This window comes from Drosophila simulans, chromosome 3R (assembly GCF_016746395.2).
Source record: "Drosophila simulans strain w501 chromosome 3R, Prin_Dsim_3.1, whole genome shotgun sequence".
NCBI classification, from domain to species: domain Eukaryota; kingdom Metazoa; phylum Arthropoda; class Insecta; order Diptera; family Drosophilidae; genus Drosophila; species Drosophila simulans.
In genome coordinates this window covers 16,536,182-16,556,663 of record NC_052523.2, presented here as the reverse complement: position 1 = coordinate 16,556,663, position 20,482 = coordinate 16,536,182, and the positions used below count along the sequence as shown (strand labels likewise).

Below are 20,482 nucleotides of genomic sequence, written 5' to 3'. Positions count from 1 at the left end.
ACTTTTGGAACGAAAGCGTACATGTAATGTGGCTTACACTTTCGCATGATTGGGCTTGTTGAACTATATAGATCTGTGATCTCATTCAGTTAAAGTTGAATTATTCATTACCTTTGTTTAATAACATTGAAATATATTTATAGCTACATATGTAGGTTGTGCCATTTCCTGTCAGAAGTTTGCGTCTTATTTTTGGCTTTGTTCTAAAACTTGTTTGGGAATATACTGGGCAATGTTGTTCTGAAACTTCCAGATGCTGATAATTTAGCACATGCACAAATAATTGTGTTCCAAATAATGGCTCATTATGCTTTAGTTTTTTAAACCCGAAAGGAAAAACAGACATAACTTTTTTTATTGACGTTCATTGAATTTTATTGAAATTTTGCGAGTTAATACAAAACCGAAAATAGAAATTAATGCAATTAACATTAAAAACGCCCGCTCACCGTTACAATGCCACTGAAAAACGTTTGTTTAATACTATGGTTAACTGATTTACAATTACTAGAAGAGTGTCTCGGTTCTTGTCTACAAAAATGTAAAATAATAGTCACATTTAAAATTGCATAAATTCTAGACAAGTGTAGATGTTATAGTATGTCGTACATATTGGTTTTTTTTTTTACTTTTTTTGTTTTTTTGGAGAAATTCTCATGCATAAAATGTTTTTGTATTTCATAATCATTCTTCTTTTCATATTTTCTTTTATTTGTTGTTGTAATAATTTGGAATTATGCATTATATGTTTTAAATTTTATTGCATTTTATGTAATTAAATATATATAACGTACATCACAGCAAAACTTTATAATTTTTTTGTTTGTGTTTTTCTTGGTTTTTTTTTTTGTTTTGTTTTGTTACTATAAATATATTTTTATGATAAGCTTTTGATTTTTGTTAATAGTCTGGAAAATAAAAAACCCGAAGAGAGTTGGAAAAAAACTATTCGATGGAAACACGTAGTATTAGTGCGTTAGTTCAGGATAGACGGAAGCTATATAACGAACTAAAAATCGTGAAAGTATCGAAACTGGATAAAAATAATAGAATTGAATAATGTTTCTTTTCCGCTTAGCTTGGTTGATTGAATTTTTTACATATACTCATACTCGTAAGTAATTATGTCAGTGCACGTATAAAAGGTATTCAATTCATGTATATAATATATTCTATATATAGTTATTTGCTTTTATCATAACGTTCTGTTATTGTGACAAAAAATAAACTTTATTTGGGTTTTCGTTTATCATTCAGTTGATGTTCCTACTAATAAAATTCTAGAAAAGCACAACACCTTTACAATGGTCTTTTGGAAATACCATTCATATATATTAAAAACAAGAAAGAACGCTATAATCGGTTGATCCGATTACATGATACCCGGTAGTCATTATCCTGGCCAACTTTGGGGCGTTCGCTGAATCGCTTTGAAAAATAAACAATATTTTCTTAAAAAAGTTGTTGTTTTATGGAGATGAAAATATTTAATCATCAAAACATACATACATTTTCTAAATTCTTAAACGGACACGTTTGTCCGTTAGTTAACGGACATCACTTTATGTGTTGGATTTCATGCCAAATAATATGGAATTCCTTTTCGAATACCGGGTATAAAAAATACACACACGTTTTACACATATACTAGGTATCAAGATTGCAGTAATGCATAGCTTTATTAAGGACTTGAGAACGGGGGAGCTAGGTCAGGTTGGCTTTGGGTAGGAAAAGTGCTGCAAACTCTCGCTATAAGCAACGGATGAGCCAATAGATGCGGCTTATGGCCTTCCCGAAGGGGCTAAACTAATGTTATGTATATCCATTCTCACAAAAAATCAATGCTATCCATAGTATATATATGCTATAAAAAGTTGTTGAGTTAGTTTCAATGGTTTTTTAATACGAATGGAGGGCAGGAATCATTTCAATTTACTTGTTCTTCTCATTTCTCGTTTGGTTTAGTTCCACGTTAATTGGTTAATTGTGTATACCGATCGATCGATAGATAGATATAGATAATTATTGTATGGTACTCGTACTTGTACTTGTACATGTATATTGGTAAAAATGGTTGCTTTTGCTCTCCTCCTCCGGCTTCAAAAGGCTAGTGCACGTAGTTCGCTTAAGTCGCTTAAATCGCTTATATCAGAGGGAAAATCTCTATGTGTGTATATATGTTTGATACTCGTAATACTCGCATCTGATGCAATTTTAATAGACAAGTCACATTGAAGGAGGTTAAGGTGTGTTTGTGTGTGTGTTGTTTATGTTAATGTTGTTAATGCTTAGTGAGTGTTTAGAGCTACAGACGTTACAGTTCAAAAGGCAAAAATACTACGGAAGTGGATGGACTGGTCGGTGGGCGGCTGAGGTCACCACCCACGCACGCTGGCCCTGGAAAAGTCTAGGTACGATATACGATACTTGTGTTCTCATAGCGATTGCAATATGTTTAATTACGCACACATCTACTACGAATACATTAATAAGCCCACCAATATACATATGTATGTATGTTTGTTTCTATGCCTGTATGCTAAATTCTTATATGTTTGCTTTCCCTCCTGTAAGTGTGTGTACGTGTGTGTGTGTGTGTGTGTGTATATATGCATCTATATATAGTATATTTGTTGAAACGCTTATCGTCCTCCGTTCATCTGGTTTAGTCGATTTTAAAGATTGCTTATATGTTTCAAGGTTAGTTGCTTCCGTTTATAGTTACTAATTTTCGAACAGTAGAAACGAACAAAATATATATACGATCTTTTTTTCCCCTCATAGGATATCATTATCATTGTTTTTGTTTGGTTTTGTTGTTTTTTTTTTCTTTTGCTAGTGCAAGAAGAAGAACTTCTTCAGTGGGTTCAGTTCGTACAATTAGTATAAAATGCAATGCACTATATTTATGCTGGTTTTTATGTAAGTCGTATAGGGGTAAATATAGTACGTTGTTGTTATTAAAACTAAATGTAATGGTAGTAAATATTTTGTATTTACGTAGAGGAAGCAGTAAATACGCAAGCCTAACTCAAAAGCGTGAAAACACAAATCCAAGTTACAAATATTTCGCTTTGCTTAAATATGTATTCTATATAATATAGAGCTATGCATGGCTATGCGTGTGGACAGCAACAATTCAAGATAAACCACTTCGATTTGGCACCGATACCTCAAAAGGTCCCGAAAAGCCCCTGGGGATTAATAGTTCCTGAATGCCCCATAACCATAACCATCTGGATTTTGAGTGACCGCTGCCAAGCATTTGAATACACTATATTTGTTCGCATATAGTTATTTGAATGGATTACAGGATATCCTCGAGTTGTAAAGGCAAAGAAATTCTATTGTTAAATTTTTGTGCAATTCTTGGCTTATATACAGACACTTGCTTTACGCCATTATCATTCTCCACACACACAAATATATCTTCGCATATATGTATATATATATACGCTTTTTAACTATAGTTGAATTCTTGGTGGTACGCATATATGGGTTACTCCTAATTACGGTTACCATTACTCACATACGAACTAATGTCTAAGACAAGCTATTGAAGAGGCGGCGAGTTTCGCGTGGGCGTGGCCGAGGGGCGGAGCGGGTGGATCCATTATTTGTGGCCAGTTGGGCGGGGGCATACAGCTGAGGAGGAAGCGTCGACGGTTTGGCAGTTGGATTCGTTGCGCGTTACATCAAGTGATGGCGGTGGTGGGAGGTGGCTCCCCCGCCCCAGACCAGCCCTCCACGCCCGGAAATCTCCTCCGTCCTCCGACCACTCATCGCCCGGAAAAGCGAAAGCTGGAGGTGTGTGGAATAGGGTTTCGGGTCTAGGCCGCTTGGCTCTGCTGCGGATTGGCGGTGGCCGCTGAAGCCTCGGAAGTTCCCGCCACTCCGGCACTTGCGCCGGACGTGCTGCTCAATGCAGCCGCAGCTCCGGCTGTTGCCTGCGACTGTTGCTGCTGGTCGGCGCCGTCGAAGTAGTCGGAGGCATTGCCGCGGCAAATTGGGCAGGTGCGATTCGACTGTAAATTCGAGGTAAATTGAGTATTTTAGATTTATTGTGGCATTTTTCTTTTTATATTTTAAAGCACTCACCCGCAGCCATTTGTCCACGCACTTGGCGTGGAATTCGTGAGAGCAGGGCAGGACGCGCAGTAGCTGGCGTAGCTCAAAGTCACACATGCACACCACACAGGATGATTGGTCGCCTGGAGGAAATATAATTAGATCCGTAAGTAAAAAGTGGATAAGTAGTTGAAACAACTTAATAAATTGTATAAATATAACCTTAAATTGTAGCGTATATGGCAAATTTTGTACATCAATTTATTTTAAAATTTATAGCATACTTTCCCGGGCAGAATTCAAACTATATTACGTATACGCACTGTTGCCATCGCGGGTGTAACTTCTTCCTACAATTTTGTTTTCCTTTATGTATTGTATCAATTTGATTTAAGAAATAATATAAAATAGCTGTTCCACTGGTTGGATGCTTTTATATAATCTTAAATATCTATCTTATCTATATTAAATATCTGGATGTACAAAGTGACTGATTCACTCACCGTTGTGCACCTCCGGGTTGAACTTGTAGCTGGGCAACTGATCGATCTCGTTGCGGGTGAGTCCTCTCGGCTTGGCCTCACCCAATCGCTCGGCCAGGCTGAGCAGCGCCTCGTAGTTCTCCGTCTCATTGGTGTCGCCAGAGCTCAGATCATGTTGGTTGTAAGGCGACAGCGGGAACATGGCCCTATACAACGGATAAGCATTGGGTTATATAATGGACAAGGAGAATCGAGATCTTCGGAACGTACAGGAAATTGAGCAAGAAGCCAGGGTTGATGATGCCCGAAGTAGCCTGAATCTGCACAGGAGCTTGGTGGGCGGCGAGCGACTGCGGCGGCAGGACGTGACGATGTCCATGGTTCGCCGTCCAGAAGCGCGGTATGCGGCGGTGGGGCGGGAATGTGCGGCGGTCCGACGAGAAGAGGATCTGCTGCGCGGTGGTTATCTGGGCGCTGGCAGCGACGGCCGCTGCAGCTGCCGCCGTGGAATGTAGATGATGGGTGGCGGCCGCTGCCGCCGCTCCGCTCAGCGGCGTGATGTGGATGCCCGGCGGCAGCTGGTGAGCATGCGGATGAGCATGTGGATGGGCGTGAGGATGGCCATGGGCTCCCGGCGCTTCAATGGGTCCCAGATTGGCCGTAGCAATGGCCACCACATCCCGCTGCTGCTGCTGGGCGGTCAAGGTGGCCTGGGAAATCATTTGCTGGGCTGTGGTTGAAATGAAGACATTAGATAAGCATTGGAATCCAGAACTCAGTACTCACCCTGAATAAGTGGCTGATGCTGTTGTTGGAGTGGAGGAGCGGCCAGTCCTGGTGGTGGGGCGGCGGGGAATGGCTGCGTGTAGACACCGTGCAAGTGACAGGGTGCTAGTCTTGCCTGCGCCGGTATAGGATAGGTGCAGAAGGAGGCCCAGAAGGGCTCCGAGGGACGCAACTGCAGGTTCACTGGCACCTGGTTCAGATTGAGGTCCACCATCAGGGAGGCGGGCTGTGGCGGTGCTGGTGGATAGCCCACCGCTTGCTGGTGACTCGGTGGCTGCGGCGGCGCCTGCACCTGCTGCAGAATGGGACCCACCGAGCTGCTGGATGTGGCTCCTCCAGAGCTGCCTCCACTGCCGCCCAAATCCCACGGCGAGCGCTGGACGTGCGGCGGTGGCACCTGCTGCTGAGGAACGTAGTGCGGTTGTGGCTGATGATGGTGTATCGGGTGGTAGTTGGATGGCGGCTGCTGTTGCTGCTGCTGAGGATGATGAACCTGCTGGCCGTACTGCTGTTGCTGCTGCTGCTGCGTGGAGGTAGCCACATCGCGCAACCGCGGGCGTCGAAGTGGCGGACTTCCCTGCTGCATCTGCAGAGGATTAGCCGTTAAGTTAATAAGCTATTGAGGACAAGACCATTCTGGAAACTCACGTGTGCCATCGGACAACGGTGTTGGGGCTGTGGTCCGTTCTGGGGTCTTCCGGAGATGCGGCGGCGCTTACGCGACGGACTGTCGGAGTTGAGGCCTCCGGGTCCGTTGTTCAGCGACAGCGAAGAGCCCGACAGGCCCGATCCCGAGGGCAGTTCACCCATAAGGCCTGGTCCGCCGGTCGAAGTGGACGCACCGTTGTTATTACCATAGGCCATGTGCTGGTAATGCGATCCATTGCGTCCGTAGCCGCCGCCCCCGCTACCTCCTCCGTTGCGCATAAAGTTGTACGAAGAACCCTCGGCTCGATCCCGATGGTCGGGTCCTCCGTTCTGTTCGGAGTTTCCAAAGTGCTACGGATGAAGGGGTTAGGATTTAGATCTTTCTATCTCTGCGAACTTTAATGTGTATGTATCGAACCCTAACTATACTTATCATAGTCGTATTAGTCAATCAGCTTACGTTATTCAAGTTCCTGTCGTTGTAGTTGCGCTGGTGGTGTCCGGAATTGATCAGGCCATTCATGGATGAGGACGGGTTGTTCAAGTTATCGGGCATATAGCGACGTCCATTGTGGCCGTGTCCGTTGTTATTCCCATTTCCGTTGCCGGAATAGTCCCGCGATTGAGCCGGACACACGCCACGTCGGTAGTTCATATAATCGGGTGGTCCATTGGTATTACCATTTACGATCCCGTTCCCGATACCCCGGTTGTTGTTGTTGTTGTTGTTATTTCCGTTGTTGTAGCCACGTTGGTGATTGTGGCCAAGATTGGGGGAGTTCCCGGGACCTTGACCTTGGCTGTGGCTATTGATGGGTGCGGATGCGTTATTAATTTGATGTTGTTGTTGTTGGGGCAGCATCGAAGACGCAGACGAAGACGATGACGAAGGCCCATGAGGAATTATATCGGTACAAGAATTTACATTCACAACATCAGTAGGATTACTATTTGTTGTTGGATTGGTTGAATTGAAAGTTGTTGCGTTGATTGAATTTGAATTCGTTCGTGTTAGCGGAAGGGATTGGCGATTAGTCTGTTGCTGTGGGCTATGCAATGGATGGTACTGGTGTGGCGGATGGTACTGGTATCGGTATTGGTACTGGTACTGGTACTGGTACTGGTACTGACTATGATGTGGATTGGGGTGATGGTTTTGACTACGTGGCGGCGGGTTATGCTGATTCTGATCACTAGAACTGGAGTTGGAACTGGAATTGGAATGGGATCGGTGGCCAAAGGATACTACTCGCTGGGCGGGTGGCGTGACAGGGCCAAGCGTTAGGCACAAACGGGCAGGATTCAGTCTCACCAGGGAAACGGACATGGATCCATAGGTGTGGGATCCCCTACTTCCCGTACACATCTCGTAAAAATTGGAATGGGAATTTTGGTTCTGGTTGGGGTGGGCTTGGGGATTACTACGCTGACTAATGGGATTGTTGCTAGCATTGCTGTTTGTATGGCCGTTGCTGTGTGGGGAGTTGGGGGAGTAGGAATGCGGTGGGTATTGGCGGTAACTGTTTGATTGCTGTGGTGAACTCGAATGCGGGTGGTGGGGTGAGTGCATTTGGGTGTGGTGGGGGTGATTGTGACCTTGGTGGGGGGAATGGTTAGTGTGATTGTGGCTCTGAGTGTGACCATTGTTGTTGCTGTTGTTGTGATGATGATGCGCTTTGCTATTGTTATAAATACAAGTTCCGCTAGAATTACTTGTTTGTACATCGCTGGATTTTCGATTTTGAGGATTGCAGTTGCAGTTTTGTTTTAGATAATATGTAATACATATATACGTATATATAGAGAGTATAATATTCGGTTGTACGAGATACAGTTGAAAATTGTTCAATCAAATCAATGCAGTAGCAGTGTGTGGTAGTATTAAACACAACCCATATATAGTTATTTGTATGCATATTACATGTACAGGTAGTAGGTAGTAGTAGTGGTGTATATATGCAGAGTGGTAGCCACACACATACGTTATTTATATAGTTTTTTATTTTGCAGTAGATTTCGGTTTTTTTTTTTTGGTTTTATATGAAGAAGAAAGAAAAACGAAAAAGATAAAATAATATATATGTAAATGGCAAAATGCAATAATTAGATATTAGTTTAATATAGATATATATATATATAATATCGATATGTACACACATTTAGTATAAAACAAATACGTACGTACTAATTAGTTTCACATCGTTTGCAGATATTTCTATTTCCTTTTTTTTAGTTCTGCTCTTTTGTTTTGAATGCATTTTAGGTGGAAATTTGGTTAGATTTCTATTTTATTTATTTATTTGTTGCTCGCTTTGTTTTTATGCACACTACGCTTACCAAAAATCGAAATAGAAACGGAAATCAAAACAACGAAACGCCAATCGCACACTGTTCTTCACACTATTCAAATTTAACGTAACGGCAAAAAGGCAACTGTAACGTAATAGGCCGTTCTCACTAGCTAAACACGAGAGAAATACATTGGATACGTATATATATATTTGAGAGAGATAGAGAGAGAGTGCTGGTCATGCTCCAAAACTATATGAAAGAGAACGTAAACCGAAAACGTAAATAAACTGGTACAAAAACAACTCGTACGTAAGCTTGAGCTTTTCTTCAGCCTGTGAAAAAGCTATTACGAATTACTGTTATTATTATTATTTTTTGCGGGGTGGGAACAGATACGGAAATGGAACAGAACGAGATCCAAGAGATCGTGATCGAGCTGGGCACACACCATAAAGTAGTTCTTATGCCTATGTATAGTTACTTATGTACACGCACAGCAAGAGAGTGGGGGAAAAGGGGCGTGTCTAAGCGCCGAACTTTTTAATTTAATCGTAACGTATGTAAGCCGGTGTCTGCGTAACATATTAACTCTTACGGTCTAGATGCAAAAGCTGCGATTGCAACTGGCTAAATAACAACTATTGTACGTACAGCTGTGTTTTGGATAAAAGCAGTGAACTATTCTTAAAAAATTAAGAAATCGATTTGAAAAACATAAAACATGAATTTAAACTGTAAGCAAACGCTGATATTTTAGTAAATTTGTTAGAAGTGTGTTCATTTCCAACTACTATTATTTAAACACAGCTGTATCTCAGGTAGACGACAAATCAAAGAAGAGTACTTGATAAACAGAGTGTGACAATGACCATACAATGCTGTACTTGTTGTTATTGTTATTATTATTATTATTGTGGCTCGCTTAAAGTTACACACACACACACAAACAGTCAGTAATAGAAGAGAGCAGAAAGAGAGATATAGAGAGAGAGCAAGGAGTAAATCAAAAGAAGGATATGCTCGAGCTTTTTAAAAAGAGTTGAATTTAACAGTTGTTTTTCGGTAATCTGTCTGTTTTCATTGTTAAATTGAGTTAACTTTTGGTTTTTTGGATTTTCTATTAGGTTGGTTTGTCAAACATTCTAAGCCGCAGTGTGCAAAATGCAAATAAATAAGTAAAACATTAAGCTGAGTTTGTTGATCATTTGCAAAACTCGACTCGGTTCGCCTCGACCTACGCAAAGTTAAGCAAAATACATCAATCAATAGTCATCAATATACTTAGCTATCAATCAAGAAACTCAACTAAAATGCATCATTCATAAAATGTCGAAATCGAAAAAAATTACAACTAGTTACGGTACGGTTTGGATAAAGAGGAAATTTTGTAACTAAATTCATACTTGGCTTGCACTTTTCACGGTTGCATTTCACATATTTATCATCGCATTTATGTTCGTTCTTGGTTTTTTGCTTTTTTGTTTTAATATAAATTTAACGAATAGCATTAAACGTGAAGCGACACTATTGCGCAAAACGAAAGTAAGGTTATCAAAAATCAAATAAAACCGTATATCAAATAATAACGTTGTGGGTGGGTTTAGGTCTTGAAATTGGGAGCAGGTGGAAACTCTACCTGATGGATTAAATAGTGTACGAATGGAAACAATCTTGCATATATATTGGCCTACAAAAATGACAATATCTGATTAACATATTTTAGTGGATTTCTGGAAATAGAATCTGTGGAAAATCTTTTAATCTTATAATCAATTTAGATCTTAAATTTCTTTTTCATTAATACTATATGGTGCACAGGTAAATTCGATTTATATGAAAAAACCCTCGATACATAATTCATAGTTTTAACGTCAACTTTTGATAGCCATGCAAAATAATGTAACGAATGTTACTCTAATTTCCACTTGAATTAAAATAGTCCTGTTTCGATGCTGCATGAAAAGCACTTACCCACCCAACTATATAATTGTAAATTCCCTACAAACGTCGTCTGCCGATGGTCGATGTCACCGTCGATGTTTCCTTGACCAATCAATTAGAACTCACTTAAATCTACTGCTGACTCCTGCTCTAAACAGTTAAAAGCCCGTAAAGGTAATGGTAGTAATTGCCAGCTAAACTACCCACACAATAAGGAATCAGGGGGAAAGAGAAGGTGGATGGCTTTTAAGGTAGGTCCTTGGGGATGTACTGAATGGGCCAGAGAGTGACAGAGAGAGAGGGGGAGAAGGAGAGATAGCATGCTGGTAAGTACTTAAGTCCGTTAGACGCGCTTTACTCAAAATCAAGAAGAAGCGTTGGGGACAAAGAAACGACTACGAAACGAAAGAGAAATTGCTACGTAATAAGTTTGGTTCGCCATTTTCAAGTGCTTTTCATGCATTTTCTTGGGGAACTGTTTGATCGGTCTTAAGTCTATGAAACATTGAACGTTCTTCAAGTTATTACAAGATATTATGGAAATTAAGAGTTTCTGATTCGGTTAATACGCATACGGTATCTTCTACGCAACTTCACACTGCTCAAATTTCGGGTATGGTAATATAAAAGCGGTTAAAAAATGTACATACGATAGGTAAACCGTTAAGTAAATTCAAATCAAAACTCAGTTCTTGTTGGATAGTATAATGTGGGTGTGTATGTGTAGTTTTTGATGTCAATGCTGGGATAGTTACAACGTTAATTAGTATAGATGGTATGGTATGGTAACTGAGTGGGTCAGGATGTGGGTTCGGGTGCCAATTTCGACGAGGAACAAAACACAAAATGTACAGTACGCAAGATAACGCAAGAGAGTTACAAATGATCGAGAAGTATAAACGGTATAACACTATATCCATTATGTGTCGCCATCAAATCGGCGAGGCAAGCTTTTTTGTTTAGTGCTTCGAAAATTCAACGGTTAGGACCAATTCAAATGTTTTTGGTTGCACTACTGAACGCGACATTAATTACAAAATTCTCCCTTTAGCCTAAAAGCGATTTTCGGTTCTTGTTGACTTTTTTTTTCAGTTCAGGTGTAATAGAGATAGAGATAGAAAGTAGATAAACTGTTCTAGTCGTGGGGGAAGTTACAAGGATATGTCTTGTTAATTATGGATGGATATTCATTGGGGGTTTTCGGGAGCGGTTCGGATTGGATTTGAAGGGTACGTTTCGAATTCGCTTTTCTTTTCAATGTCACTTAAGGCTAAACATAGAGCTCGATTCCAGAAAAGGATCTCGAGTGAGTAGGTGGAAATGGTTCAAAAACGCAAGCGGCTCTCGGCTCTTACCAATTTGGGTTTGCATCTTTGTTATTGACATTGTTGCCGTTGTTGTTGCTGTTGATGTTGCCACCGTTGTTATTGTTGTTGTTGCCACCGTTGTTATTGTTGTTGCCACCGTTCAAATTGACGTTGCACCACGGACTGTTGCCCAGCCACAGGTTGTTGTTGCCGTTGTTGCTGGACCGCTGCTGCCCCTGTTGCTGCTGCTGTTGCTGTTGTTGCTGCTGCTGCTGGGCGTGCGGATGCGGATGTGTGTGTGGCGAGTAGACCATGCGACCGCCCAACCCGCCACCACCGCCGCGTTGCGAGCGGACCGATGAGGAATTGCGGGTAAAGGGCCGACGGCTGCTGCCCCCATGATTGTTGCCGTTGTTGTTGCCGCCGGTGGCATTCGAGTTCAGCATGCTGCTGCCGCACTGTTGTTGCTGCAGATGCTGCTGCCGCACTGTTGTTGCTGCAGATGCTGCTGCCGCACTGTTGTTCCTGCTGCTGCTGCCTGTGGTTGTTGCTGCTGCCTGTTGTTGTTGCTGCTGCGGCTGCTGTTGTGGATGCCACTGCTGTTGCTATTCGACTTTCGACTGGGCGAGAGCTTTCTTTGCGCTTTTCTTGTTATCACACAGCTGCGGGCGGGAGTAGAAACGAGACGATTTGCTTATTAAGTGGCCGCTTGAACACTTAACTATGCAGCCCGGTTCCGTTTGCAATCTGAATACGATTGGGACCATCCAAAACTGATCAAAATTTAACAATTTTGTTTTACAAATACAGGCGACTCAAGGGTAGAAATGAAAGCATTATTGTATAGTACCATTTGTCCTAAAAGAGCTTTTATTTTCTAGGCCCGAATCACACGAGAAAATTTACTTTACTTTCGCGAATTGTTGAGAAAATTAAAAATCATATCATATCAGGTCATGTTGTTGCATCTTTAGTCACAATAACTATTAGCTGATATTTTGTATTTTATTCAAAAAGCAGTAGAGTTCGCTCAAGTTCGTGATGCCACCAACTCAGATTAGAATCGAAAACGGAAAACGGTTTTGTACGCTCTAGATGTTTGTGGATTTTAATTTGTGGTATTTGATATTACATTTTTGGGTTTTATTTTTATTATTATTTGTTTAGGAAGAAGTATTCTAAGCCGGACCCGCGCTCCAGAACAGAAAGCAAACAACCAACAAGCCAACATGCTCAATAACAAAACATTTATGGTTTCTCTAGTAGGCCAAATACTTACTTAGGCAAGGATAATAAAATATGTATATATATATGTGTATATATTGATATGTATATATACGTGTTGGTGTGTTTATGTGTGGATATACGTAAATATTTATTGTAATCGTAATAAATAAAACAGCAACAATTTTTCAGTTTGTTTATAGAGTGTAGCTTTAATAGGTTTTCAATTATATGGAACTGAGATGAGATACGTGCGTGGTTAGTTTTTCAACTATAGGTATAAGTACGATATAAATGTATATAAATTCATGTATAGGGGGTATGTGGAAAAGCTGCCGATACAAATACAGATAGGATATATATAGATATATATATAAAGTTAACAGTTACGGGTACATAGGTAGTACATATGTATGTATGTGTATATGTGAACTAACTCCGCCGACTCCGTCTGCCATGATAAGTGGGTAACGATCAATTTTACACTTTCAGCGTTTCCATTTTAAGTTGTTAAACACGATATAACCCATCGTTAAGCCGCCCTCGCAAAAATACATAACAGGTCAATTGAAAAGTTCCCGACTTGGCCAAATTTGCGCCATTCGAAGCTCATGGAGTTTTGAACTTTGACCGAAAGTTAAAATATTCTGTGAGACCGAGTACTTATCAATTGACCTAATACATATTTATCTTTATGTGTTTTACATGAATGTGTCAACAGAACAAAAACAAGATTAGTGGCTATGTTTCTTTGGGTAGCGCTTTGGGTTTCGGTTTCTATTCTGCTTTCGGCATCGGGTTTGGTGGATATGTTGTATGGATCGAGTTTGAGGGGCGGATGACTGATTACAAACTTATCGCTTATCGCCCGGCGGGCAGTTAGTACAATCGAAAGATTCCAGATCAAGAGAGCGACAGATAAAGAGGGTTACACTTAACGTACATGGGCCGTGTGTTGTTGTTGGTGTGGGTGTGTGTGTGTGTGCTCTATAAGTAGGTAATATAGTAAATACTAGGCGTAAAATAGAAAACGAACATGTGCAAAGTAAAACAAACAGTGTGACAAAGTCGTGTTGTCGTATATAGTATATAGCTTAAATGGTTGGGTTAGAGATCGATCGTATTTGGAACCATTAAGAGAACAAAGGACAATTACAAATAATTACAACGTGTCTAATCGTACTTTGAACTTCTTTTCAGTATTCAGTCTTTGATTGTTTGTATGTTTAACAGGTTTACAAAAAGAAAAAAAATAAGTTAAGCTTACAAACTAAAGCCGTTTGGTTTGCCAGTTGCGGTAGACCGTTGATAGGTTGGTTGGTTGATTGGCTCAGGATGGCTGATAGGTTGGTTGGTATTGTAGGCAGTTCGAGGATTAAACGTTTAAGACTTGCGCTGAGATTCAGGTGTGCAGTTTGCATTTTGCAGATTACATTTGCATTTGCGCTTGCAGTAGTTGGTCAGTGAGTTTGAGATACAGATACGAATACGGCCAGATACAAAAGTGTCAACGGCACGGCACGGCACGGCAACGCAAGGGGCAGATGGCAGTCTTATGTGGTACATACGGGCATGTATTTAGTATACACTTTCGGTTTAGTTGCTTTCGGTATCAGTATCGCTATTTATTGGTTTTTACGTGTGGCTATATACGAGAGTCAATAGGGGAAACACTTGATGATCGGTATTCGTTTGAGAGACGTGTGTGTTAAAGAAGCGGGGCACGTCTGGCCGCGGCCGTTAACAATGCAAATTTACCACCAAAACCAGCAATAAAATATTGTATGTATGCTAAAACAAAGAAAATAAAAGTAAAAGAAAACATTGCTATTACATTCAGTTGAGAAACTAATTACTTGGGTTGGTTTAGTTTGGTTAGCAATAAATGTATGTATATGTGGGATAATATTAAAATATATATCTATAAATATATATATATATAAAGCCCGGTTTTAATTGCGGCCAATGAGTATTAATGCCAATGTAATGCAAATTAGACGTAAAATATAGGCAGGCAGTACAATATACAAATGCTTGTTTATCATAACGATAATGGTTGTAATTGTGGTTCAATATACAGTTGCAGTTAAACTAATAGTGCTGTAAACTATTTTTGGTTTGTAGTCTCTGAGAAATGGTTACTTGAATATGTTGAAGTGGAGTAGTTTCTTCTAAGAATAAGGTTAGTGTTGCTTAAAACAGACATTTAAGTAGGCATATTATTTATATTTTCGAAGGGAAACGAAATATATAGCAAAATAATGGAATTCTAAAATTTATACCCCAAAAATAGTATCCGAAATTATATTGCGATACATATTTTTATCATCAGAAGTCTGTTCTTTTTCTTTTCCGATGCTTTTAAAGTGGTTTCAAAACTCTCAAGATTTCGGAAGCACCCTCTTGCTATAACGACTGTGTCGCGGCATAAAAACCCTCGTTGATCAGGGTATTTGTGGTAAATATTATTATAAAGATAAGATAAGTGCATTTCTAAACATAGATTATAAGACTTAATGGAGCGATAACATATACATATGTATGTATGTATATAAAGAGCGACCTCTTTGGGGCTCTCCTTAAACATTGTAAATAGACTACATTGCCGCAATTTAACTATTATTTTGACCACAACTGTGTGTGTGGTGGAGTGCATGGCCCAGGGCGACGCTCCAAACTCCCGAACCCCGATCGAAAAGCTATATAGCAGCGACTACTTCTATGCATACTTGGGCAGGGTCGGTGTTCGAGTTGGGGTCACACTACGCCCTCTCAAAATTAAAACAATAAATTATAAAAAATATACGCATATACACACAAGCACAAAATATTCGCTTTTCCCATGGAGTCCAGACCCCAACACACATACACACTCACACCGATGCACAAAGAAACCGAGAGAGGGAGAGCAGAGAGCGGCACTGAGAGCACGTGAGAGGACCCACCTACTGTGCATATGTGTGTGTGTGTGGCAGCTCCTATTGTTGTTGCTATTGCGTAGTCATGACAGTCAACTTCATCGAATGCTCTTTTTTTGCTTTTCTTAGTTTCGTTTTCTTTACACACATTGATTATATGAATATATGGATATGTATACCAACGAAACGCTTGTTGGCTATCTGGTTTTTGGCAATTACGCTTCGCTGTGGCGTTTTAAAACACGATGATGGGGCTAAAAATTGTGCCTTTGTGGTATAGACACGGGTTAATTTGCATTGACTGCTGCCACAACATAACTGCACTTTGCACTCACACACACACTGAGATATGGTTTTCAACGCAAAGCATTCGGGGCGGGGTTTTAATATTGCTATTGAGTTATAGACGGAGTAATCCGAAATATTTAGAATAATAATTTTACACACCAGACGCGGAGCTCCCGACTCGACGGCAGACAAAGACGCAGTGTGGTAAAATGTGCCCAGACCAGACGGGGCGCTCCTCTCTCACGCTCTCTCTCTCTCTTGTTTCCGCTGCGAGTGTAGATATATGGATGGAAAATCGAAACTCTGTGGCTGTGGCCAGCCCCCGCGGCCCCCTTTTGCTATCTCGCTTACTCGCACGGACAAAATCAACACAAGTTCACACACATACAGGCACACGGATGTGAACTCACAATGACAACCACTTCGTCACCAGCAGATAAAAAAAAGTGCTGGCCTGAAGACAAATTGCGTTTTATGTAATTCCACTACATATGTACGTTACGAAAACAAGCACTATTCATATTACACGGTATACATTATTACTTGCTATCGAGTCCAAATTGCTGGGCAGAAAAGGTCTTTAATTTTTACGCTTTATGGGAGTTTACCTTGGGCTCGACCTGACAAAGAGTGTGGCCGCGGCGAGACTGTGAGAAATTACCAAGTGCTGTCTGTTATATTAATCCCAAATATACTAGAAATAATAGGGAACATTTGTTTACCATTATATGCGATTCACGCATATTATAAAACAATATATATAACTAAACATGCTTAATTATGTTTTCAAAACAATTTTTTGATAGCAAAGTAGAGTAGTGTGTTTTCTCGCTAATATAAATATGTATTTTTACACGTTCGCAACACGGTCACACTAATCTTCACCGAAAACGCTACTCGCATTTAACTCCTGTTGAAAAAAACAGGATTTATTAATAAAAACATTTCGACTTGCACCTAAAAGAGTGTGCGGTACTATAAAACTAATCGTTTAACAAATCGGCAATACGAAAATGTAAGTATCTGCACCACATTTTGCTCCCTAAATGGTCTAAAACAGCTCGCTTTTCTCGGCAAATAAAAAAAAACAGGGCGCGTGCCCAGAGTCCCGCCGGCGAGGGTGAGAAGGAAAAGGACAACAAGGAGAAGGTCGCCAAAGAGAAGGATGGCAAGGCGACTAGCGGCTCCTCGCGCAGGGACCGCGAACGCAAACGCCGCGGATCGGCGTCCTCCAGCAGTGACTCCAGAAGCAGGTAAATCAGCCGGCAAAGGTCTTTCCCACAAATGGCTGCCATCTGCCAACCGGAATAAGGGTTACTTTTAAAAGAAAAGTCCCTCTTCTTCTGGATAGTAGCGGGAAAAAATGCCTCCGAGCGAAAAGAATTTGTAAAAGTTATTGTAATTCACATACCATATATGGTAAAATTTGATCACAGTTAAAAAGTGTTTTACTTTGTACCCAGCTTCATTGCTGTTTTCTTGGTTGTGAAAAGTAAATACAACACTTCACTTCTTCCAGCACATCGGACAGCAGCTCTTCGCGGAGCAGTTCCGGGTCATCGCGTTCCAGCTCAAGCAGCTCCAGCGACTCCTCGAGCTCCTCATCATCGTCGTCCACCGATTCGGATCGCAGCGAGAAGAACCGAAGACGTGGCGGCGGAGCTGCTGGCAAAGACAAGGACAAGGATAAGCCCAGCGCCCGATCACGTTCCCGCTCTCGCACCCGTTCCCCCAGGCGCGTCTCCAAATCTCCCAGACCGGGCAGCAAGGCGCGAAAGGAGCCGGAGCGAGATCGCGATCGTCGTAGTCGGTCGAGGGATCGTGCCCGCCGAGCTGGATCCAATGACAGGGCAGCCGCCGATAGCAATAATGTTAAGCGGGAGCGTTCTCGCTCAGGGAGTCGTTCACGATCGCCACGCCGTCGTGGTCGCGGCTCCGTCGAGAGGACGCCGCCACCGAAGCGAAGGGAGCGCTCCCGGTCGCGGACTCGTTCGCCTTCGCCCAAACAGGTGCGCATTCATGTCGGTCGGCTTACCCGCAACGTTACCAAGGACCATGTGTTCGAGATATTTAGCAGCTTTGGGGATGTGAAGAACGTGGAGTTTCCCGTAGATCGTTTTCACCCCAATTTCGGACGCGGCGTGGCGTTTGTGGAATATGCCACGCCCGAGGATTGTGAGTCGGCCATGAAGCACATGGATGGCGGGCAGATAGATGGCCAGGAGATCACGGTATCCCCGGTTGTATTAGTTAAACAGCGGCCGCCCATTCGTCGTCCCTCGCCACCGATGCGCCGTCCGCAAAACAACCGCTGGCGATCCCCACCCCAGTTCAATAGGTTTAACAATCGTGGAGGAGGAGGTGGTGGCGGCGGCGGCGGACGCCGTCAGTCACCCATGAGGAACCGGCGTTCACCACGTCGTCGCTCCCGCTCCCCCATTCGTCGACGACGCCGCAGCAATAGCAGTGACAGCTCTCGTTAGAGGACACTGATCGACTCCTAGTTTCTACAATTGACACGATTATTGCACTTTTCTTTATATTATAATCCAAATAATAAAGGTGAGCAAATACCACACACATAGAGAGTTGGCTTAGTGTATAAACGAGCACTCAGCATCCTCGAGAGGACATCCCAGCGGATGATGAAGTTTGAAAAAGCAGCTACGTTTCTTGATGGTCAGATGGGCTTTGGGGAGAGCAGCCGTTGGTTTTGGGGTTTTTATTCCTATGAGATCACCACCGCAGAATTCGAAAACTTCGTGTTTATTGCGCAGCAACGTTTTGATGCCGCCGCACTCGGATTTGATGCCACTCAGCTCCTCCTTGGTGAGAGCCTGGGCAATCTGTCGCATGGGCAAACGACCAGACCATTTATCCTCGTTCGAATCCAGAATCAGTTTGAAGATCTTAAACACTAGACCATCAATTATGGACTTATCCACCTGCGTGCAATTGCGAACGCTTTCCTCCTTCTCGCGCAGCTTAATTTCGGCATCTCCGGTCTTGTACTTTCTTAGCTCCTCTTGGACAAAGTACTCCAGGTCTTCAATAGCCTTTGAGGCTTTTCTCCTAATTCCCAGCAGAGCCAAGCGCTTGGTGCTTGGTATTTTTAGGCGGTCTTGCAGGATCTCATAGCCACATTCATGAGAGACCTGAGTGACGTATTGAAAGAAGTCCTGGTAGGCACTTATCTTCGTATTCCGCCGGCGGAACTTGGCTCCCGACAGTTCATAGGGACAGCAGGGCAGTAGGAAGTAGTTAATGTTCAAGCGACCTGCCAAAACCGGAATCCAAGGAGACAACTCGTCCGAATGATTACCAATCAACCAATCCACATCCGGAAAATCCAAGCGGAAGTTGTTGGGCTCAACGGCCTTTTCAATGAGGCTCTTTTGTGTATCCGGTGGATAGAGGGACCATAGCTTTCGCTTCCTTATATCGTAGCCATACCCTTTGTAGCCCTCGGCGTTGAGGACATGAACTAAAAGACCGTTGCCACAACCCAAATCAGCGAAGGCAGTGGGCTCCGATTGTGTCTGGCTCCACAAAACCATGAGATATGCTGCGATGGCCAAATCCTCGTAAATGAACTTCAGCGGATCCGTGGACTCCTGTGCGGTCTTCCAGTGTTCCAGCAGGCGTTGTGAATGCCTCTGTTTCAACTCCTTGTACAGATCATTGTACTTCTCCAAATTAACCAAACCCAATGACTTCACCTTTGCTTCATCCTCCTTGGACTGGGACCAGCTTATGAGCTTTGGTCTGAGCACAAATTCCAACCATTTGGTGTTCGATTTGGACTTCAGTTGAAACTCTCCGCCAAGAAGTCCCACGGAGAAGTCTTCAATGCTATCGCTTCCAAATTGGCACTCATAGAGACATTTCTCAAAATCTGTAATTAGGAGGCTAAATTAGTTGTCTTTAAAGTAAGTAATGTAGTGATTATCCTCACCCACGATTCCGGTGCCTAGGATGTTATCCGCCAGTTTTTTGGACAGCAGTTTGAATCCGATCGTAAATCCTGTGCACGTGCGCTTGTTTGGATCCTCTTTTAGGGACTTCGCCAACTCCTCCGCACTGGATTCACACACTCGCCCATCCTGCTGCTTTTTCACTTGGGTAATGACTACCTCGAATATCTTTTTATTCAGAGCATGATAGTTTTTGATCAGTATTCCAATCGCCTGCCAGAATTGTGCTTCTTCTACTGCTGCCATGGTGTCGAAAACGAAAGGTGGCACAAGGAAAACGCAAATATTAAGTATACGCACGATAGGTAGCTGCGTCTATCGATATTTGTTTGGCGCGTATTCAAAACGAAACTTGCTAACATGTTATCCTGCGTTAGTCATCGATATTATTAAAGGGATATTAGTTTTTGGGGTTTCATTTTAATGTTTTTAATGAGAAAGTACCAGAAAAATGTATTATAAATACATACTGTAGTTGAACCTTTAATATGAAAATCTACCCTCAACATCGGCATAAAACAATTACAATTAAAATGAAAATCATAATAATCTAA

At 42.0% G+C, this 20,482-nt stretch overlaps 3 protein-coding genes across 9 annotated transcripts; 1 reads left to right on the top strand and 2 right to left on the bottom strand.

Moving 5' to 3' along the window:
• Positions 1-1,645: 1,645 nt before the first annotated feature.
• LOC6728776 (uncharacterized protein DDB_G0283357) lies at positions 1,646-16,656 on the bottom strand. Of its 7 annotated transcripts, none has more exons than XM_039295822.1 (10): positions 16,563-16,630; positions 14,016-14,539; positions 11,573-12,186; positions 6,445-7,711; positions 5,985-6,335; positions 5,337-5,922; positions 4,821-5,280; positions 4,572-4,756; positions 4,099-4,211; positions 1,646-4,025 (listed from the first exon to the last, which is right to left on the bottom strand). In XM_039295822.1, the coding sequence occupies exons 3-10, from the start codon at positions 11,968-11,970 to the stop codon at positions 3,831-3,833; spliced, it is 3,555 nt and encodes a 1,184-aa protein (XP_039151756.1). In that variant the 5' UTR covers positions 11,971-12,186; positions 14,016-14,539; positions 16,563-16,630; the 3' UTR covers positions 1,646-3,830. The 7 variants fall into 7 exon arrangements, with proteins under 7 accessions (XP_039151756.1, XP_002104111.1, XP_039151757.1 ...); XM_002104075.3 differs by having other exon boundaries at positions 6,445-6,790; XM_039295823.1 differs by having other exon boundaries at positions 16,498-16,628.
• A 143-nt stretch (positions 16,657-16,799) lies between these two features.
• On the top strand, positions 16,800-18,534 carry LOC6728775 (RNA-binding protein with serine-rich domain 1-A). The gene is made up of 3 exons (XM_016175038.3): positions 16,800-16,969; positions 17,046-17,207; positions 17,474-18,534. Coding segments are annotated over exons 1-3 (1,128 nt in total). The 5' UTR covers positions 16,800-16,967; the 3' UTR covers positions 18,438-18,534.
• On the bottom strand, positions 18,477-20,208 carry LOC27206879 (probable tRNA (uracil-O(2)-)-methyltransferase). Its single transcript, XM_016182658.3, has 2 exons — positions 19,910-20,208; positions 18,477-19,849 (listed from the first exon to the last, which is right to left on the bottom strand). Exons 1-2 carry the CDS (start codon positions 20,172-20,174, stop codon positions 18,549-18,551), a joined length of 1,566 nt encoding a protein of 521 aa, XP_016035452.1. The 5' UTR covers positions 20,175-20,208; the 3' UTR covers positions 18,477-18,548.
• Between the last annotated feature and the right edge of the window lie 274 nt (positions 20,209-20,482).

Bases quoted from the DNA above. Each gene is read 5' to 3' on its own strand.
- LOC6728776 (XM_039295824.2), bottom strand. From the start codon at position 11,970: ATGCTGAACTCGAATGCCACCGGCGGCAACAACAACGGCAACAATCAT. The intron at 7,712-11,572 runs GTAAGAGCCGAG...TCGAAAATCCAG, and splicing joins AAAGATGCAAACCCAAATTG to CGATGTACAAACAAGTAATT. The intron at 6,336-6,444 runs GTAAGCTGATTG...CTTCATCCGTAG, and splicing joins ACGACAGGAACTTGAATAAC to CACTTTGGAAACTCCGAACA.
- LOC6728775 (XM_016175038.3), top strand. The intron at 17,208-17,473 runs GTAAATCAGCCG...CACTTCTTCCAG, and splicing joins AGCAGTGACTCCAGAAGCAG to CACATCGGACAGCAGCTCTT.
- LOC27206879 (XM_016182658.3), bottom strand. From the start codon at position 20,174: ATGGCAGCAGTAGAAGAAGCACAATTCTGGCAGGCGATTGGAATACTG. The intron at 19,850-19,909 runs GTGAGGATAATC...TCCTAATTACAG, and splicing joins CCTAGGCACCGGAATCGTGG to ATTTTGAGAAATGTCTCTAT.